The 20,665-nt window shown below is 35.3% G+C and overlaps 1 protein-coding gene across 1 annotated transcript in view; it reads left to right on the forward strand.

The window, feature by feature from the left end:
* Positions 1-20,407, forward strand: part of LOC128162802 (PAN2-PAN3 deadenylation complex catalytic subunit PAN2-like) — a 34,130-nt gene extending 13,723 nt beyond the window's left edge. The window contains exons 17-29 of the mRNA XM_052826181.1: positions 1,399-1,538; positions 1,800-1,912; positions 2,382-2,480; positions 2,808-2,950; positions 6,582-6,696; positions 7,157-7,357; positions 14,854-14,944; positions 15,095-15,249; positions 15,593-15,678; positions 16,403-16,460; positions 16,721-16,900; positions 18,160-18,253; positions 18,808-20,407. Of these exons, the coding sequence (XP_052682141.1) occupies positions 1,399-1,538; positions 1,800-1,912; positions 2,382-2,480; positions 2,808-2,950; positions 6,582-6,696; positions 7,157-7,357; positions 14,854-14,944; positions 15,095-15,249; positions 15,593-15,678; positions 16,403-16,460; positions 16,721-16,900; positions 18,160-18,253; positions 18,808-19,031 (1,699 nt within the window). The 3' untranslated portion in view covers positions 19,032-20,407. The remainder of the gene's footprint in view (positions 1-1,398; positions 1,539-1,799; positions 1,913-2,381; positions 2,481-2,807; positions 2,951-6,581; positions 6,697-7,156; positions 7,358-14,853; positions 14,945-15,094; positions 15,250-15,592; positions 15,679-16,402; positions 16,461-16,720; positions 16,901-18,159; positions 18,254-18,807) is intronic.
* Positions 20,408-20,665: the final 258 nt, after the last annotated feature.

Consider the following 20,665-nt stretch of genomic DNA (forward strand, 5'->3'; position numbering starts at 1 on the left):
AAAAACTAAATGCATGATAATGATGTCCATGAAGCCCTCAACCTAAATTGTGAAATTCATGACCCGTCGGTCAGGGGTTCAGGCTTTAGGGTGGGGCCAATATGGCCATGTAGTAAAAATGTATTAAATCTTAGAAAATCTTCTTCTCTACTCTCATATATATTTGTTAAATACTAAATGCATGATTATGATGTCCATTAAGCCCTCTACCTAAATTGTGAAATTCATGACCCCTGGGTCAGGGGTTCAGGCTCTAGGGTGGGGCCAATATGGCCAAATTGTAAAAATGTATTAAATCTTAGAAAATCTTCTTCTCTACTCTCATATATATTTGTTAAAAACTAAATGCATGGTTATGATGTCGATGAAGCCCTCTACTTTAATTGTGAAATTCATGACCCCTCGGTCAGTGGTTCAGGCTCTAGGGTGGGGCCGATATGGCCAAATAGTAAAAATGTATTAAATCTTAGAAAATCTTCTTCTCTACTCCCATATATATTTGTTAAAAACTAAATGCATGATTATGATGTCCATAAGGCTCTCTACTAAAATTGTGAAATTCATGACCCCTTTGTTAGGTGTTCATGCTCTAGGGTGGGGCCAATATGGCCATATAGTAAAAATGATTTAAATCTTAAAAAATCTTCTTCTCTACTCCCACACATGTGGGCAAAAAACTGAATACATGGTTATGATATCCACAATCTCCTTTACCTAAATTGTGAAATTCATGGCCCCTGGGTCAGGGGTTCAGGACATGAGGGGGGGGGGCAATATGGCAATTAAGTGTTAATGCATATAATGTTTAAAAATCTTCTTCTCTATTCTCACACATCTGTATTAAAAAAACCGACTAATAATTATGTTTACCAGGAAGTCCTCTACTGAAATTTTAATTTTCATGTCCCCTGGGGTATGGGTTTTGACTCTAGGGCAGGGCCAAAATGGATGTATAGATGCTAATGCATATAACGTTAAAAAATTATCTTCTTTACTCCCACACACCTGAAAGGAAAACTAAATTCATTATTTTGTAGACCAGATCTTTTAGTTTTTCACCAAAATTATAGGTTTCACAGTTCTTTTTGAATTATATGTGGTTGTCATTATATACAAATTTATAATTTTTCTACTCCAGTATGAAACCTAATTAATTAGATGCATATATGAGACTCCATGACAAGTTTGTGTATTGGATATATGCTACTCAGGTGACCGTTAAGGCCAATTGGCCTCTTGTTTAAGTATATTGTGACTAGAGAAAATTCTCCCATCCTTATATTAAGGAATAAATACCTTATTTATTTAATGGTTGTTCTTTTTGCAATATGAACATTTTTTTTAGAGAATTTTGATTGATTACATTTGTGTGAGTTAATTGTTTGCATGTACACACAGGGTTGAGGAAAAGTCTGCAATCTCAGAAATCTTGGGATTTAAGATTGTGACGACTTTGAGATGTCGATGTGGACAGGAGACTCAGAGGCAGTCCGACACTAACATCATCAACCTCAGCTACCCCGACTGTAACCCTCCAGGTTAGTCACAGCTACTCTTCCCATACACACACCCACACACATAAAAAAAAAATGAAACCTCCAAGGTAACTTTACCAGTATGCCAGTATCTCTTCCCCTACAAAATCACCTCTTCTAAAAAAATATTCATATTCATGAAAGACTGGTCAATGAACACACTGAACTTCTGAATCAGTGAAACAAATTTTTTTGTAGTTTTATATTTAAATACCGAAATTAACAAGGCCATATTCCGTACTAAAAAATGCGCTTTGTTTTCAGGTAACACAAGACCTCCATTTGAGGTGCCATTCTGTGATGTTCTCAAAAACACACTGACTGCTGAACAAAACATGCAGACCTGGTGTAATGTGTGTGATCGGTATCAACCTCATGTAAGTTATCATTTATTGGGGATATCAACCTAATTTAAGTTATCTTGTAGGAGATATCAACCTCATGTAATTTATCATTTAGGTGACATCAACCCCATGTAAGTCATCATGTAGGTGGTATTAACCTCATGTAAATTATCAATGTGATAACAACATCATGTAAGATATCTTGGATGTTATACCAACCTTGTGTACGTCGTTATTGATTTGATATTGTCCTCATATGAGTTATCATTTAGGTGATATTAACCTTTGGTAAAATGTTATGGTGATATCAACATCATGTAAATTATCAGTTTGGTGATGCCAACCTCATGTTAGTCATTATCAATTTGATATCAACCTCATGTGAGTTTCGTTTAGGTTATATCAACTGCATGTAAGTTTAAACTAGGTGATATCAACCTTATGTACGTCATTATTGATGTGATATCAAACCTCATGTGAGTTGATTTGATGTTTACCTCAGACCCAGATAAAGACAATCCAGCACATCCCAGATGTGGTGGCTGTGAACTGTCACATAGAGAACGCGCGGGATTACGAGTTCTGGAGAATCCAGCACATGGTATGTTATGCATGCTTCTACTATAGGCTTTCAAACTACTGTAAAACAAGTCAGTTTTAATTTTTTTATATCTTACTGCAGACTATTGTTTACATGTATATATGGAAATTAATTTAAGATTTTAAACATAGATTTGATATATTCTGTAAAATATAATGGCATGATTTATTTATATTAAGTAACCAATGGTAAAATTAAGGCCATTTTATATTAGGCAGATTAACAGTATCTAAGTAAATCTCCACTCTCAAACCTGAATATGAACATGATGAACACTGTAAAAGATAAAACTGAACATGCACACTAAGTATTTGATGGATTTTACAGATCCTAAAGCAGCGTAAGGAGGAGATAAACGAGTCGTCTCAGGGAACCTTCATTAATGCCCCTGGTGGTAACCCTGTTATGTGTCGCTATGGCAATGGCTGCCGCAGGAGTGGTTGTAAATTCAGGCACGAGAGGGACCTTCTGTAAGCGGAGTTTGTACATGTGATACAAGCACTTGTATTTTGTCTTTCTGTCAGAAAATATATGGACTAAATGAGTTGAGAAATTTGAAAATTATCAGGCAATTCATATTTCGTTTAACTGATAATTTGAATGATTATTAAGTGCTTTATTTCAAGTTATAAATTTTTAAAGATGAAAATAACAATTATTATTAGCTCACCTGAGCTGAAAGCTCAAGTGAGCTATTCTGATCACTTTTTGTCCGTCGTCCGTCTGTCCGTCCGTCCGTCTGTCTGTCTGTCCGTCTGTCTGTCCGTCTGTAAACTTTTTACATTTTGAACTTCTTCTCTAAAACCGCTTATCCAATTTCAACCAAATTTGGCACAAAGCATCCTTATGGGAGGGCAAATATAAATTGCAGAAATAAAAGTCTGATCTGTATTCAAAGCGGAGAAAACCTTGAAACTGTAGAAAAAGGGGGGTGCATTTTTAAAAATCTTCTTCTCAAGAACTACTGATTCCAATTCAACGTAGTTTAGCATAAATTATCCTTATGGGAAGGAAAATATAAATTGCAAAAATTAAGGTCTAATTCTGTTTCAAATCTGAGTTATTACGAAAATAATAATAAAGGAAAGGCGTGTTTCAATCAGTTTAATAGCCTCGGATTCGGCATCCGGTAAAATGGGTAGACAAGACTTGGCCTGGGCAAAACAAAAGATAAGCAGTTATTAATCTGCCAATCTCATTAAAATTTCAGGATATTTGATGGACCAGTATATTTGTATTTGCTGTAAATATTGCTGCAAAATAATGCGTATTTGGAATTGACGATTGCCGATCTGCCCCGGCTTTTATTTTGCCACGGCCCGGTTTTGCTTACCCATTTTACCAAGACTCGAATTCCATACTTCTAAAACGAGGTTCTTTGTTTAAAGCAGCCATGACATTATACGAAATAGGGTCAATCTGACTATGATGAATTTGCTTGTTGTGCAACAGTTCGCGTATGAAGGGAAATTTTTGAAACATGAAAAATATATTGGTGCCGATTTTGTGAAGTAAATTGAGGCTAAATATTTCAATGCGTTGACAGTTTTCACACATGACGTTGATGTTAGCTTGTTCTGATTTTCGTTTCGTTTTCATTATTTATGCTTTGTAACCTGGAAACTGTCGTCTGTATTTCGTGATTTTTACGTATCAAATCAAACAGAGACTTCGGTAAATCAAACAGTTACATTAACTGTTTACCTGCGCAAATTAAGCAAAATCTGAAATACAATTCATTCTATCGGTAATTCGGCATTATTTTTTGCGTAATGGTAGATTAATGCAATAGGTTTTTGTTGAGATGCTCGGCATTTTCTCTAGTTTATTCAGTTTAAATAGAGTTTGATATCGCTTACGGAAATATGTAGGTATATACATGTATATATATGATTCATTTCGAAAAAATAAATTGTGTTCTTTATTTGTTATACATGTAGTGCATGTTTCTTGTGTTTAATTGTTAACAATTTCTATTTACTAACCATTTTTGAGTGTTTGCTTCGAATTATAAGCAAGATACAGAGATTTGCTAACAATTCTATGTTTGTTCACAGATCTTAAAAGCTAAAGATTAAATCAAAGTACTGATAGTACTGAAAAGCGCTAACCCAGCTTCTGTATGTATATAACAGATATATGTATATAGCATTTCAGCTTCTGTATACGCACTATATTTCCTCATCACTGCATGACAGTCCCTGCAATGATGTATGTAAGCCCCGTACATTAATTTCACAATAACCCGTAAATTAGATTCACAATAGCCCATGCAGTTATGTGCATAAACCCCTGAAACTGGTTCCCTAACCAGTTTAAATGATGTATACTTTTGCTTAGAGGGGGCGGTTATTCGATGCACCGGAAGTTGAAGTCTAACGACAATAAAGGGCTGAGCTATGCATAGCGCTTTAAAAAGTAAAAAAAATTGTCAATATTTATTACGAAAATTTTCAAAATCTGTTCTTCCAGAAACCAACTTATTCAATTGTAAACTTAACCTTTTTAGCTCACCTGAGAATGGGACCACAATGGGGGGGGGGGGGGGGTCGAAGTTTAACAAATGAATATATAGAGTAAATCTTTAGAAATCCTCTTCTCAGAAACTAATCGGCCAGGAAAGCTGAAACTTGTGTGGAAGCATCCTCAGGTAGTGTAGATTCAAAGATGTGAAAATCATGACCCCTGGGGATAGGGTGGGGCCACAATGGAGGGTCGAAGTTTAACATATGAATATAAAAAGTAAATCTTTAAAAATCTTCTTCTCAGAAACTAATTGGCCAGGAAAGCTGACACTTGTGTGGATGCATCCTTATGTAGTGAAGATTCAAATTTGTGAAAATCATGACCCCCGGGGGTAGGTTTGGGCCACAATGGAAGATCGACGTTTTACATAGGAATATACACAGTTAATCTTTAAAAATCTCCTTCTCAGAAACTAATCAGCCAGGAAAGCTGACACTTGTGTGGATGCATCCTCAGGTAGTGTAAATTCAAAGTTGTAAAAATCATGACCTCCGGGGGTAGGGTTGGGCCACAATGGGGGATCGAAGTTTAACATAGGAATATATACAGTAAATCTTTAAAAATCTTCTTCTCAGTAACTAATTCGAAGGCAAAGCTGGAACATGTGTGGAAGCATCCTCAGGTAGTGAAGTTTCAAAGTTGTGAAAATCATGACCCCTGGGGGTAGGTTGGGGCCACAATGGGGGATTGAAGTTAAACATATGATTATATACAGTAAATCTTTAAAAATCTTCTTCTCAGAAACTAATTAGCCAGGAAAGCTAAAACTTGTGTGGAAGCATCCTCAGTTAGAGTAGATTCAAATTTGTGAAAAGCATGACCCCTGGGGGTAGGTTTGGGCCACAATGGGAGGTCGATGTTTTACATAGGAATAAACAGAGTCATCTTTAAAAATCTTCTTCTCAGAAACTAATCAGCCAGGAAAGCTGGAACTTGTGTGAAAGCATCCTCAGGTAGTGTAGATTCAAAGTTGTGAAAATAATCATCCCCAGGGGTAGGGTGGGGCCACAATGGGGGGGGGGTCAAAGTTTAACAAAGGAATTTATAGGGTAAATCTTTAAAAATCTTCTCAGAAACTAATCAGCCAGATGATTCTTTATCATTGTTAAGACTTTGGCCCCAGGACAATTCTTTGGCCTCACCAGAAGGTTGAGAGTTTACTGTACGTTAATATCCCATATATAAACTATTGTTAGGGATCTTTTTGAGAACTGCAATACTCAACACATGATATGACTATAAAATCATCCTGTTAGAAAAGGGACTAATGATTATAAACATAAGAATATCCAGGGGAAAATGGATTTTATTTATACAGGATTTACATGAATTATTGTATATTGTCCAGATAGTTTGTATTATGACTCCATTGAGCTGATTTTATCATACCTATTGTTCCTCAGGTGAGCGATGTGGCCCATGCGCCTCTTGTATTTCATTTCATTTTGTGTTGTGTAGTCGTAATAATCAATTTTTTACTTGTTTAAAGTCAAGTGCATGATTAGAATTATGAAATATACTCACTTTACAAATAAGTGACATTATGTGACAGTAGTGTGTTTTCTATTGATATAGTGAACCGGCCGCACACAACTATGACGAGGACATAGACTGTCAGTGGATCCCACTTGGATTGATGATGGATCTCCATCCGGACGGGACTCTCAATGTGGAGGAGTATCCAGATGAGGTTAGTAGGACACAATCATGACTCGAATTGTGAATATTGAATTGCATTTTTATTGATCCCAACAGGACTTATTTTACTAGTTCATGGACTAAGTTGGTAGTTCAGGCCTATACAGGCATATTTTGAAATGAAATTAGTCAAGACTACCCTAACTGAAAAAAACCCACATGCTAAATAGTACTCTTTATAAATAAATTAAAATGTTATAAGATGCCTGCTGACTCTCTACCTTAGTTGCATTTGCATAGAGACCTTCAAAAAACTTATGTCAAAATAACTTGTTTGAGTAAACTTTTGATAAGTTTTACTGCTGTAATAATGTGACTCAAACTCCCATGTTCTGTTGAAAGCAATGGTCCAGACTTTCCCCCTTCCCTATCCCATAACCATGTGAGTTTGACTGTTTAAGCCTTAGCATGCCTTGTTACTCAAACTCAAATTCTCTGTTACTCTGTTACAGCAAGCAGTGCCAAGAGACCCACCCCCCACCATGAAATACTACGAGGTGTTGGCGGTGGTGTACAACATCAAGGACGAGAAGACGGCGGGAAATCTGGTGGCGTGCATCAACGTGGGCGAGACCTACCACCAGCGGAAGGAGAAGGTCACCTGTACACAGTGGTACCTGTTCAATGACTTCTCCATCCTGCCCATTGAGAAGGTGAGTGTGTCCATCTATCTTTTGTACATGTTGTTAAAGGGGGCTCGATGGTCATGACTATTTATAGACTATATTAATCTCCTTAAGAAAAAGAGCTCTACATAAAGATTTAGGAAAACATTTGAATTTTAAAACTAACATACAGGTAACTCTCGATAGCTCGAAGTCCATGGGACCGAGGGAAAACTTTGAGGTTTCAAGAGTTCGAGTTTTCAAGAGTTCGGAATTTTCCAGGTTGACCGACGGGTTTTAAAATTAGTCTTACCGGATGTTATGATTCAGCCATTTATTAAGTGCTAACCTTACGCACATGCTTAAACAACGTTTCCTTTTCAGTAAAATATACAGAAATGGATGTTATTCTTTAAAACTGAATAAAACAACTATTAAGTAAATTCATAATAATTATTTATTTTATGCATCATATTAAGACCAGATTGCTCAGTACTACTGTACTGCCAGACGATCGACATATCATAAATGTGATAACTGAGTACCACCCAATGTTCCCACTGTACGGGTCCTTCACCAGCTGTAAGAACTTGTTCAGCAATAATCATTATAACTAGACACGATCTCGTTGCGAGCAACGAGGAGGTCTTCCGTCCGCTGAAGACGGAAGACCCTAATAATAAAAGACTGTTTTTGTCTAAATCTTAATTAAAGAGTGTTTTTCAACTTGTACTACAGTCCAACACCCTTTTATGTTGAATATTTTAGTTAGAAAATTAGATAAAAAGGAGAGAAAGAAATAGAGAGAAAGAGCAAATCGGGAGAGGAGCTGAGTTTTGTATGAGATGAAAAACAACGTGTAAGATGTCTGACTATTCGGTTTGGTAACAGTGCAAGGTCATTTGAAATATTGATGCGTGTTTGTGTCTGGAGGGGGATGAAAAGACCCGAGCTTGATTTTCGTCTTAAATAAATCGAAAATAGAATTTTGAGGTGTGGATCTCGGATTCGGTTAACAACAATTAGGGGAAGTCCTAAAACAATGACTGATGCATTTTACCCATGTATTTCAGTGTTGAGAATGTTTTTTCGTGTCGTTTACTATTATGTTTGACTGTTTTATTTCAGCAGGATTGATAAAATCTTTATAAATGTAGAAATAACGAAATCAGTAACACGTAAATTTATTCGGTAAAAATTTGATGACAGTAATTTACACAGTTCTAGTTCACACGCTATCGTAGATACAGACTAAACGGAAAACATGAAATATACATGCAACAGAAATATTACGCGGCTGCTTACATCCCTTGTACTGTGTAAATTTTAAGTCCCCGTACATGTTATACTCGCCGTTTGATCTCAGGAATTTCTTCTTAATTGTTCAATCCGCTGCATATTTCACAGACAATAAGAATGGGGTCCGAGGTACATTTACACAAAATTTCATTAGGATTGAGTAAGGGGCTCGGGAGTTTTTTTCTACAGTACATGTCAAGCACGCCAATCGAAACTCGAATGCCCAAAAATTCATATCTCTCTTAAAAATGAACGAATAGGTCTGGTCATTAGTAGAGTAATCTAGACTTGAACTAGGTTGAAAATAAAGGTTCAAGATGACAGATCTTGTAAAATCAGACCAGGAAAACTAAATGATTTTGTGAATAGGAAGGGGCCGGGGGAGGGGGGGGGGGGGGGTCGGTGCGTGTACTGTGTAAATTTAATTTCCAGGTATAGGCAATAAGCGCCGTTTAATTTAAGGAATTTTGTCTTATTTGTTCAATCCGCTGCATATTTCTGCATATATAATAAGAATGGGGTCCGAGGTTCATTTTCACAAATTTTCATTAGGATTGAGTGAAGGGCTTGGGAGTTAGAATTTTTTTTATAGTACATGTCAAACACGACAATTGAAACTCAAATGCCAAACACTTCATAACTCTGTTATTAATGAACGAATTGGTCTGGTAATTAGTACAGTAATCTAGAATGGTAATTAGTTAAAATTAAAGGCCCAAAGATCAAAGATCAAGTAAAATCGGGCCAGAAAAACTAAATGATTTTATGAATTGGGAGGGGGGGGGCGGTCGTTGACTGCTATATTAAACGTAGAATATTAAATTCTAAATATCACATATTACACAATTTCTAAATAAAATACATATGTTAGAACAATATATAAGCGTTGTTTGAGAGATGTAACTATTGATTTTTTTACATATATGTTCTTCGGCTCAAACACTCATAAACGGGTGGTCAGTTTTTAAACCTTGTCGCAGTCACCCGTTCGTTTGTATAGTTACGTGTATAAACTTCGGAGGCTTTTCTTAATCCCGACAGGCAACAGATTTGTATCAGTATATAGACATGCACAAAAAAAGGAAAAAGTACACCATCTTTAATAAAAATGACTTTTTAGCGTTGACTTCCAATTAGTAAGAAGACAATCACTTAACAATGAATTTCAAATTATTTGAATCCATAGACATTATCCCGTAACTTGATATAAAATATGTATAATTTTTGGACGCCAATGTACATTAAGCTTCTATCCAATTTACTCCACGTTACCTGTACTAGTTCTTTTTCAAATGCTAAAACATTTGTACAAGAGAGAGAGAGAGAGAGAGAGAGAGAGAGAGAGAGAGAGAGAGAGAGAGAGAGAGAGAGAGAGATTACATAGCGTTTTATAATGTTCAGGAAATCAATATATAAGCAACCTATGTCAATAAACGCATGTATACATGCATGTGTGTATCTATATATGGGATTAAATACTAAGCAGTCCTCTTTTTTAAGCCGAGTAGAATAACGTGGGTGCATTGCTGAATGTTGTGTGGCAATTCGGCGGCATGTCTTTGATATCGGCGATGCGACGAGCGTCGTAATTTAGAGAGCTGCTGACAGAAAAGAGCTCTATATTTGTACTAAAAAAAGCCACTATTTTTTTTTTATGACAAAAATAAAACGGAAAACATTCAAATCCATCATTTTAAAGATAAACCCATTAATCAAAACACAAATGAGAGAGAAAAAAGATTCGGCACTCAGGGACTGAACCGGGGTCGCCTGGCCACAAGTCCATCACTCTAACGACTGAGCTACGCAGACCCTCGCTTCAGAACTTTGGAGTCCAAAATCTCAAGAATGCGTGGATTGATTTTAAAACGAATTTCACATTCTGAAGTTTTGAGAGCGTCTTTATCGAGTGAAAAAATAAAAAAAATTCAAATCCAAAAAATTAAAAAATTAAGGTTTTTCATTTCCTTCCGGTGACGACCGGAAGTGACGGCGGACGTTCGGATATGCGAAGGGCACTGCGGCCGTTCACTCTCTACCTTCTCTGAAAATTTGAAAGTCCTATCTTGAATACTTTTTAAGAAAAATCGTGAACAAGCAAAAACATTAAATCTTTAATATCTCGGTACCGGAAGTGACGACCAAAAAAATCTCGTGTAATTTTCTTACAAATTTTGTCCTGAATAAGATTTGAAAGTTTCAAAAAAATCGGCTGAAGCGTTTTCGAGAAAACGTGACAGAAAAAAAAATTAATAATAATAACTAGACACGATCTCGTTGCGAGCAACGAGGAGGTCTTCCGTCCGCTGAATACGGAAGACCCTAATTATAAAAGACTGTTTTTGTCTAAATCTTAATTAAAGAGTGTTTTTAAACTTGTACTATAGTCCAACACCCTTTTATGTTGAATATTTTATTTAGAAAATTAGATAAAAAGGAGAGAAAGAACAAATCTTGGCTCCGGCGAGATTAGAACACACAGCCTTTGCAGGTGTCTCAAAACATGGCTGACGCGAAATAATTCCCGAATTTGTCTTTGAATTTTGGAAATTTCCGCCCGGGAGAGGAGCTGAGTTTTTGTATGAGATGAAAAACAACGTGTAAGATGTCTGACTATTCAGGTTTGGTAACAGTGTGAGGTCATTTGAAATATTGATGCGTGTTTGTGTCTGGAGGGGGGTGGGGGTGAAAAGACCCGAGCTTGATTTTCGTCTTAAATAAATCGAAAATAGAATTTTGAGGTGTGGATCTCAGATTCGGTTAACAACAATTAGGGGAAGTCCTAAAACAATGACTGATGCATTTTACCCATGTATTTCAGTGTTGAGAATGTTTTTTCGTGTCGTTTACTATTATGTTTGACTGTTTTATTTCAGCAGGATTGATAAAATCTTTATAAATGTAGAAATAACGAAATCAGTAACACGTAAATTTATTCGGTAAAAATTTGATGACAGTAATTTCCACAGTTGTAACATTCATAAGTAGTTCACACGCTATCGTAGATACAGACTAAACGGAAAACAAGAAATATACATGCAACAGAAATATTACGCGGCTGCTTACATCCCTTGTACTGTGTAAATTTTAAGTCCCCGTACAGGCTATACTCCCGGTTTGATCTCAGGAATTTTTTCTTAATTGTTCAATCCGCTGCATATTTGGCAGACAATAAGAATGGGGTCCGAGATACATTTACACAAAATTTCATTAGGATTGAATAAGGGGCTCGGGAGTTAGAATTTTTTTCTACAGTACATGTCAAGCACGCCAATCGAAACTCGAATTCCCAAAAATTCATATCTCTCTTAAAAATGAACGAATAGGTCTGGTCATTAATACAGTAATCTAGACTTGAACTAGGTTGAAAATAAAGGTTCAAGATGACAGCTCCAGTAAAATCAGGCCAGGAAAACTAAATGATTTTATGAATAGGAAGGGGCGGGGGGGGGGGGGGGGGGGTCGGTGCGTGTACTGTTTAAATTTAATTTCCAGGTATAGGCAATAAGCGCCGTTTAATTTCAGGAATTTTGTCTTAATTGTTCAATCCGCTGCATATTTCACAGACAATAAGAATGGGGTCCGAGGTTCATTTTCACAAATTTTCATTAGGATTGAGTGAAGGGCTTGGGAGTTAGAATTTTTTTATAGTACATGTCAAACACGACAATTGAAACTCAAATGCCAAAAACTTCATAACTCTGTTATTAATGAACGAATTGGTCTGGTAATTAGTACAGTAATCTAGAATGGTAATTAGTTAAAATTAAAGGCCCAAGATCAAAGATCAAGTAAAATCGGGCCAGAAAAACTAAATGATTTCATGAATTGGGAGGGGAGGTCGGTCGTTGACAGCTATATTAAACGTAGAATATTAAATTCTAAATATCACATATTACACAATTTCTAAATAAAATACATATGTTAGAACAATATATAAGCGTTGTTTGAAAGATGTAACTATTGATTTTTTTACATCTATTTATTCTTAGGCTCAAACACCCATAAACGGGTGGTCAGTTTTTAAACCTTGTCGCAGTCACCCGTTCGTACGTATAGTTACGTGTATAAACTTCGGAGGCTTTTCTTAATCCCAGACAGGCAACATATTTGTATCAGTATATAGACATGGACAAAAAAGGAAAAAGTACACCATCTTTAATAAAAATGACTTTTTAGCGTTGACTTCCAATCAGTAAGAAGACAATCATTTAACAATGAATTTCAAATTATTTGAATCCATAGACATTATCCCGTAATTAGATATAAAATATGTATAATTTATTGGACGCCAATGTACATTTAGCCTCTATCCAATTTACTCCACGTTACCTGTACTAGTTCTTATTCAAATGCTAAAACATTTGTACTTGAGAGAGAGAGAGAGAGAGAGAGAGAGAGAGAGAGAGAGAGAGAGATTACATAGCGTTTTATAATGTTCAGGAAATCAATATATAAGCAACCTATGTCAATAAACGCATGTATACATCCATGTGTGTATCTATATATGGGATTAAATACAAAGCAGTCCTCCTTTTTAAGCCGAGTAGAATTACGTGGGTGCATTGCTAAATGTTGTGTGCATACAGTCATTGAGATGGCGGCATTTCTTTGATGCCGGCAAAGCGACCCAGCGAACTCTAATGCAGTCGAACTGTAGGGGCACTTCGGCGGCATGTCTTTGATGTCGGCGATGCGACGAGCGTCGTAATTTAGAGAGCTGCTGACAGAAAAGAGCTCTATATTTGTACTAAAAAAAGCCGCTATTTTTTTTATTTATTTATGACAAAAATAAAACGGAAAACATTCAAATCCATCATTTTAAAGATAAACCCATTAATCAAAACACAAATGAGAGAGAAAAAAGATTCGGCACTCAGGGACTGAACCCGGGTCGCCTGGGCACAAGTCCACCACTCTAACGACTGAGCTACGCGGACCCTCGCTTCAGAACTTTGGAGTCCAAAATCTCAAGAATGAATAGATTGATTTTAAAACGAATTTCATATTCTGAAGTTTTGAGAGCGTCTCTATCGAATGAAAAAATAAAAAAAATTCAAATCCAAAAAATTAAAAAATTAAGGTTTTTCATTTCCTTCCGGTGACGACCGGAAGTGACGGCGGACGTTCGGATATGCGAAGGGCACTGCGGCCGTTCACTCTCTACCTTTTCTGAAAATTTGAAAGTCCTATCTTGAATACTTTTTGAGAAAAATTGTGAACAAGCAAAAACATAAAATCTTTAATATCTCGGTACCGGAAGTGACGACCAAAAAAATCTCGTGTAATTTTCTTACAAATTTTGTCCTGAATAAGATTTGAAAGTTTCACGAAAATCGGCTGAAGCGTTTTTGAGAAAACGTGACAGAAAAAAAAAATAATAATAATAATAATAATAGAGGAAAAGAAACAAAGCAAAAACAATAAGGTCTTCCGTTTCCAACGGAAGACCTTAATAATAGAGGAAAAGAAACAAAGCAAAAACAATAAGGTCTTCCGTTTCCAACGGAAGACCTTAATGACAATGATGCTGCTAAACATAATTTTTACAGTTTTATAATTTTAAAATTTGACCATGGCTCAATATCATCGTTTCGTCTCAATTAATTTCTCATTTTCATTGCGTCTCCAAATTATCGAAAAACGGTTGGTGTTGATTATAGATTAGGTATCGGTATGGGCAATCGTCAAACAATTATCACCTTGCAGGACAAGTGTCGCCTAAATAAACAACCCGTGACACGGGTCCCGCGTCTAATGCCTGGAGCAATTTTAATGACCAAGTAGGTGTTAATTAGGTATAGCACTTGGAGATACAGGGCGACTTCGAGGTATCGAGAGTAAAAAACTATAGATTATGAATAACGGGACTTCAGTTTGATTTCGAGGGATCAAGTGTTTCGAGAGATCAAGAGTTCGAGAAATCAAGAGTAAATTTGCTTAGTTATATAGGGAAAAAAATCGGGACCCTAGACTCACTTCGAGCGATCAAGAACTTCGAGGGATCAAAGTTCGAGCCATCGAGAGTTACCTGTATTTGGAATTTTCCTTAACTAAATGACTGGTTATATAGACTAAAAATATATCTAAAATTTTTAGGCATAACTGATGGATAATCTGTTGACCATCCAGCCTCCCTAAGTTTGTACTGTGGAGCCCTATAAACCTGTGTTTTTGCCCTTCTGTTCTTCTGTTATGAATGGTATTGTCCTGCAATTGTATATGATTGCTTTACTTTTCTTTAGCATGAAGCCTGTGCAGTCAATCTGGACTGGAAGGTTCCCTGTACCATCTACTTCAAGAGGAGACACCTGACCAAGTTCCATGACCTTACAGGTAAAAATGAGTGTTATTGTATTCAAACTTACAGGTAAAACAAGTGCCAACAAAAGTTGGTTTACATATATGAAGAAAATGAATAGTATTAGGTGGGCAATGTTTTCATATGAATTTTTCATCAATTTTGTCAATGCCTTAATTTTGTAGTGACAAACCCCATAACTGTCAAAGTGCTGAAAGAAGACTTTGGATTGGTCAATCCAGCCAACAGGAAGGTGACCTTTGAACCCCTGACAGAGGAGGAGCTTCCCAAGGAAGGGGATGTTGTGGCCTTGGATGCAGAATTTGTCTCACTTAATCAGGTCATCTAAAATTTCATTGATTTTCTACCAACCAAGTACTGTATAATAATTGACTAATTGTGTAATTTTAAAATATCTGTGTGATTCTGCTCCCACATGATAATCACTCTTATGTACTAAAGATTGATTGAAATAACGATTTTGGAAAATTTATTATCACAGGTTAAATCTCAACTGGTCATTCCTTAGTAAAAAGGGACATGATATAGCAATAATTTCATATGAACTTCCATTCTTGATTCATGTTTATATATAACAAAGATATCCCAGATCACTGAAACGAGTTAAAAATGTATTTTACAAAATGATACTAATCACGGCAGTGTTTTGTTTTTTGTTACAGGAAGAATCAGAACTCCGCAGTGACGGAACTCGCTCCATGATCAAACCCTCCCACTTGACCTGTGCCAGAATGACCTGTCTCAGAGGGTAAGCAATTTCAACACTCTTAATTTCTTAATGTACTGTGGAACCATCGTTGTTCATGGGGGACCAATGTTCGTGGCTTCGTGGGTAACCCTTGCCCATGAATTTCCATCCACACAAACTTATTATATACATGTACAATCTTTTGTTTTATGTTTATTAAAATTATTTAGATTACACTACCAACAAAATTATGTCCCCACAAACCATGAAAATTTTGACCACCCATGAACATTGACCCCAACAGATAAAAAATGATTTAACAGTATTTATGGATCCCTAGTATCATTATTTGACCCACGAAAGCTTTTGTTGAAACAATGGATAAACAGTATGCTGAAAACCAACTCTTATTAGCATGCAGTAAATTTTCGTGAGCTTTGCAATAGCCCCATTATCATGAATATGTCTTGCTGCAAACCAGACCTCAAATGTCTCTGCTATTTTGTTTTACAGATAGTCTACATCTTAATCAGGAAAATAAATTGCAGCAAATCAAATCATCTACAGTAAATAACGAAATAATGTAGTTGTGTATAGAAGTTGGTTTAAAGTATTGTGTCCAAATTTTGATGCTTATAAATATTAAATTCAGAAAATTTACTTTGTCCTCCAAAAAAAAGACTTTTCATAAAATGCAATTTAAAAAAAAAATGTAGCAATAGTTTGTTCTTGATCTTCTGAAGAAAAGGGAAGTGAAGGTAATGAAATTTTTTCGCTTTTGTAGAAAAGGAGAAAAGAAGGGAACAGCCTTTATAGATGACTATATCTCGACCCAAGAACAGGTAAATGACTTGTGAATTAATACCCATTTGCCATATTTTTTCAATGTGTAAACTGAAAAACAAAATACCCAGAGTAATGGAAAGATACAGAATAATCGTGATATATTTTGATAATAAAAGGGTAAAAAAAAAGTTGCACCATAGTTTGTGGTAGTGTTCAGTTATATGAATCGCATTTCATCGATTTTGGGCTTGATATTGACACATGTTAATGATTATAGTTTATTACATTATTTGGATAATTACATTGTCTATTACAGGTGGTGGACTACCTGACCCAGTGGTCAGGAATCAGCCCTGGTGACCTCAATCCCGAGCTGTCCACCAAAAACCTGACCACCCTCAAGTCGACTTACGTCAAGCTCCGCTATTTGGTGGACAACAAGGTCGTGTTTGTGGGTCACGGCCTGAAGAAGGACTTCAGGGTCATCAACATCACTGTGAGTAGCAGGGGTCAACTTACTAGAATTATTTAATATCTACAGATAATACCGTATATCCCGTAATTTTCGCAATGATCTAATTTTTCGCTTTTTTTGCGACACTTTTTAAAACGCAAGAAAATGATTGACACAATTGCTACATATTTTCCACATTTTCAAAAATTTTGTGACACGCAAAACCCCCCCCCCCCGAATATACGGTAAGTGGATGTGACAAGGTTTGACTTATGAGAACAATGTGAAATGATTCTTTTGAATTATACTGTAAACCAGCTCATATATCATTTGTTCTTTGAACAAGATTTTCTTATAATCATGTTGTAGGTGCTTTAACAAATGGCTAGGATTTTTACTTGTGTTGTAGGTGTTTTAAGCAATGACTAGGGTTGTTACTTGTGTTTTAAGAGCTTTAACCAATGATTTGGGTTGTTACTTTTGTTATAAGAGCTTTAATCAATTACTAGGGTTGTTTAATACTTGTGTTGTAACTGTTTTAAACCAATGACTAGGGTTGTTACTTGTGTTGTAAATGTTCAACCAATGACTAAGGTTGATACTTGTGTTGTAGGTGCTTTTACCAATGATTTAGGTTGTAACTTGTGTTGTAATAGCATTAATCAATGACTAGGTTGTAACTGGAGTTTGAGGTTCTTTAACCAATATCTAGAGTTATTACTTGCGTTGAAAGAGCTTTAACCAATGATTTGGGTTGTTACTTGTGTTGTTAGAGCTTTAACCAATGATTTGGGTTGTTACTTGACAGTGTGTTGTAAGAGCTTTAACCAATGATTTGGGTTGTTACTTACGCTGTAAGACTTTAACCAATGACTATGGTTGTTACTTATGTTTTAGGTGTTTTAACCAATGACTAGGGTTGTTACTTGTTACTTGTAGGTGCTTTAACCAATGACTAGGGTTGTTACTTGTGTTGTAGGTGCTTTAACCAATGACTAGGGTTGTTACTTATGTTGTAGGTGTTTTAACCAATGACTAGGGTTGTTACTTGTGTTGTAGGTGCTTTAACCAATGACTAGGGTTGTTACTTATGTTGTAGGTGTTTTAACCAATGACTAGGGTTGTTACTTGTGTTGTAGGTGCTTTAACCAATGACTAGGGTTGTTACTTGTGTTGTAGGTGCTTTAACCAATGACTAGGGTTGTTACTTGTGTTGTAGGTGCTTTAACCAATGACTAGGGTTGTTACTTGTGTTGTAGGTGCTTTAACCAATGACTAGGGTTGTTACTTGTTACTTGTAGGTGCCTAAGGATCAGATCGTAGACACTGTGCAGCTATTCTACATCCCCAGACAGAGGATGATCTCACTCAAGTACCTGGCTTGGTATTTCCTGAGTAAGTTCAGCTGGAAGATTGAAGCTTTTTATTTAATAAATCAGTTTTTAAAGCAATATGTTAATATGTTAAATTTGAAAAATTAAGGTTTATAAGCTTTTGATAATCAAGTTTTGTGAGAAAAGCTACATGTATTAAGAGGCTCTGATTATAGCAAAGTTACAAAATTATTTTTCATAATAGCATGATTTTGCAGTGAAATGAATTTTCAAAAAAAAAATCTAAAGTTAACAAATCAGACTGAAAATAAAGAATTCTGTCTGGTGGTTTGTGTTGTAGTTACTTTATCAAAGAACAGTTAAATGGTTAACTTATAAAACAAAATTAATTTTCATGATACATGTAGCTAGTGTATATACATGTATCTATCTACTTCTACATGTATCTCTTATTGTGTGGTTTCTAAAAAATATGGTGTAAAATTTCTATTAAATTTATTAATAAAATTATTTCAGATACTATATTTCTGTATACAGTGCGTGAATCTCATATTGTGAACTTTTAAAAAAAAAAAAGGTTTGAATTTTAAAAATCTTACAAAATGATAATTTCAGAAACAAACATTCAGTCGTCCACCCATGACTCTGTAGAGGACGCCAACACGGCGCTACAGTTGTACGACAAATACCAGGAGATAGCCGCAGAGGGCAGCGACAAAATACGGGCCGCCATTAAAGAGATGTACGAGGTGGGCCGCAAAGACCAGTGGAAAATTCCTGACGTGGAGGAGCTGGAAAATCCGCTGGACATGTTGCAGTTTCCCGGAAACAACAACTAGGAGTGAACCTGATTTTTCGGAGATTTTCATACTAACTTAAAAGACAGCCTTTTTTTTGTTTGTTGTAATTGAAAAATAAAACACGGTAGCTGGTGTGTAAACAATATAGAGTTAGGAAATCTGTACCAAAAAAAAAAATTGAGTCCTTGTCTGTTTTTTTTTGAAAAACATGTAAATTTTTGTCTGTGAACTGGGGTAAATAAGGGTTTCAGTGATCAAAGGAGATCAAAGCATTGTTATGTCCAGAATTGTGTTACAATGTAGCTTAGGGAAACGGTATATGCAGTTAAAATTATCAATTGATCATCAAAAAACATTTGATTTTTACAGTTATGTGCTAAGTAACTTTTGGCCTTAAACTTGGAAAGTTGACAAGTTTTGAAAAATCTACCCAAGAAGGTTTTGAAAGAATATGGATTATTTGTGTTTTGGGGTTTTTTGATTTGTGGGTTTCTTTTACATGTAATTAACAAGATTTAATGAAATAGCCTGACAATTTGTTTTTCATGACCTAGGTTCACACCTCTCAGGAAACCATGAATCTCGAAGGCCATTTTGATTAATTTTATAACAACTGTTTGATAACAATTCAGAAAATAAATACTGAGAAAATAATATTTCATTTACATCTATCGCGTGTACCTTAATTTTTTTTTTTAAATCATTGCTCAATAACTTATAATTTTGATATCATGGAATTTTAGATAAAAATTATGATAGCAATCATTTTTGTAAGCATTTTATTAAATAAAAAAATCCCACATTTAAATCATTTATAGACCTTTGATCTCAAATATTTGAATATATCTAGGCAGAACTCAAATATTTTTTTTTTTTAAAAAGACTTTTGAGTTTGATAAACATTTCTTACCTAAAGACACAAGATAATTGGATTTTTTTTCAAGGGTTTGTTTTTCTTTTGAAGCCAATTTATGAATTTCATCAAGATTTCATCTAAAAACAAATGCATATCCATATTCTGTTTTTAAAAAAGAATTAACAAATGAAGGATTGTATCAATCTCGAGGAAGGAAAATTTCTTGCTGTTTCTATTTATTTTTATACTTTAGGGAATAATTACATATTGGGAATACATAGCTATACCCAATGTTTTTATATTAACACATCAAGGAGATTCAGCTTATTGCAGCTATTCCATTAACTTTTTTTTGACGTTTTATTTATGTTGGAGGTTCATTGATTGATATTGTTGCATGTAATGTATGGCTTCGTGTTGTTGACATTATAATAGAATTGTGTTTATTTTATTAGACAGATTGTCATTTCATAATTAATATTATTAAGTTGTACTTCACTGTTTTTTAGTTCATATATAGATCTCTGAAGGAATATAAATAAAATATCAGATACACGTATTTTTTCTCTCCATTTTGATTTTTTCCACTTCCCGAGGTCAAAGGTAAGGTTAGGAAACTAATTACATAAAGCTGCAGAACTGTAGCTCCACGGTAAATTTGGATTGACGGAGAGTGGATCAACATGATCATCCATTAAAAAACTATTTGTGTATTTTCTGAATCAGTTTTTCTCTCTCCCAAATAATTTGATAATTCAGGAAACTTGAAGGTGGTATAATGATTTTTATTGAAAAGACAAATTTCTCTCTCTCTCTC

Source organism: Crassostrea angulata, chromosome 9, assembly GCF_025612915.1.
Source record: "Crassostrea angulata isolate pt1a10 chromosome 9, ASM2561291v2, whole genome shotgun sequence".
Taxonomy (NCBI): Eukaryota; Metazoa; Mollusca; class Bivalvia; order Ostreida; family Ostreidae; genus Magallana; species Magallana angulata.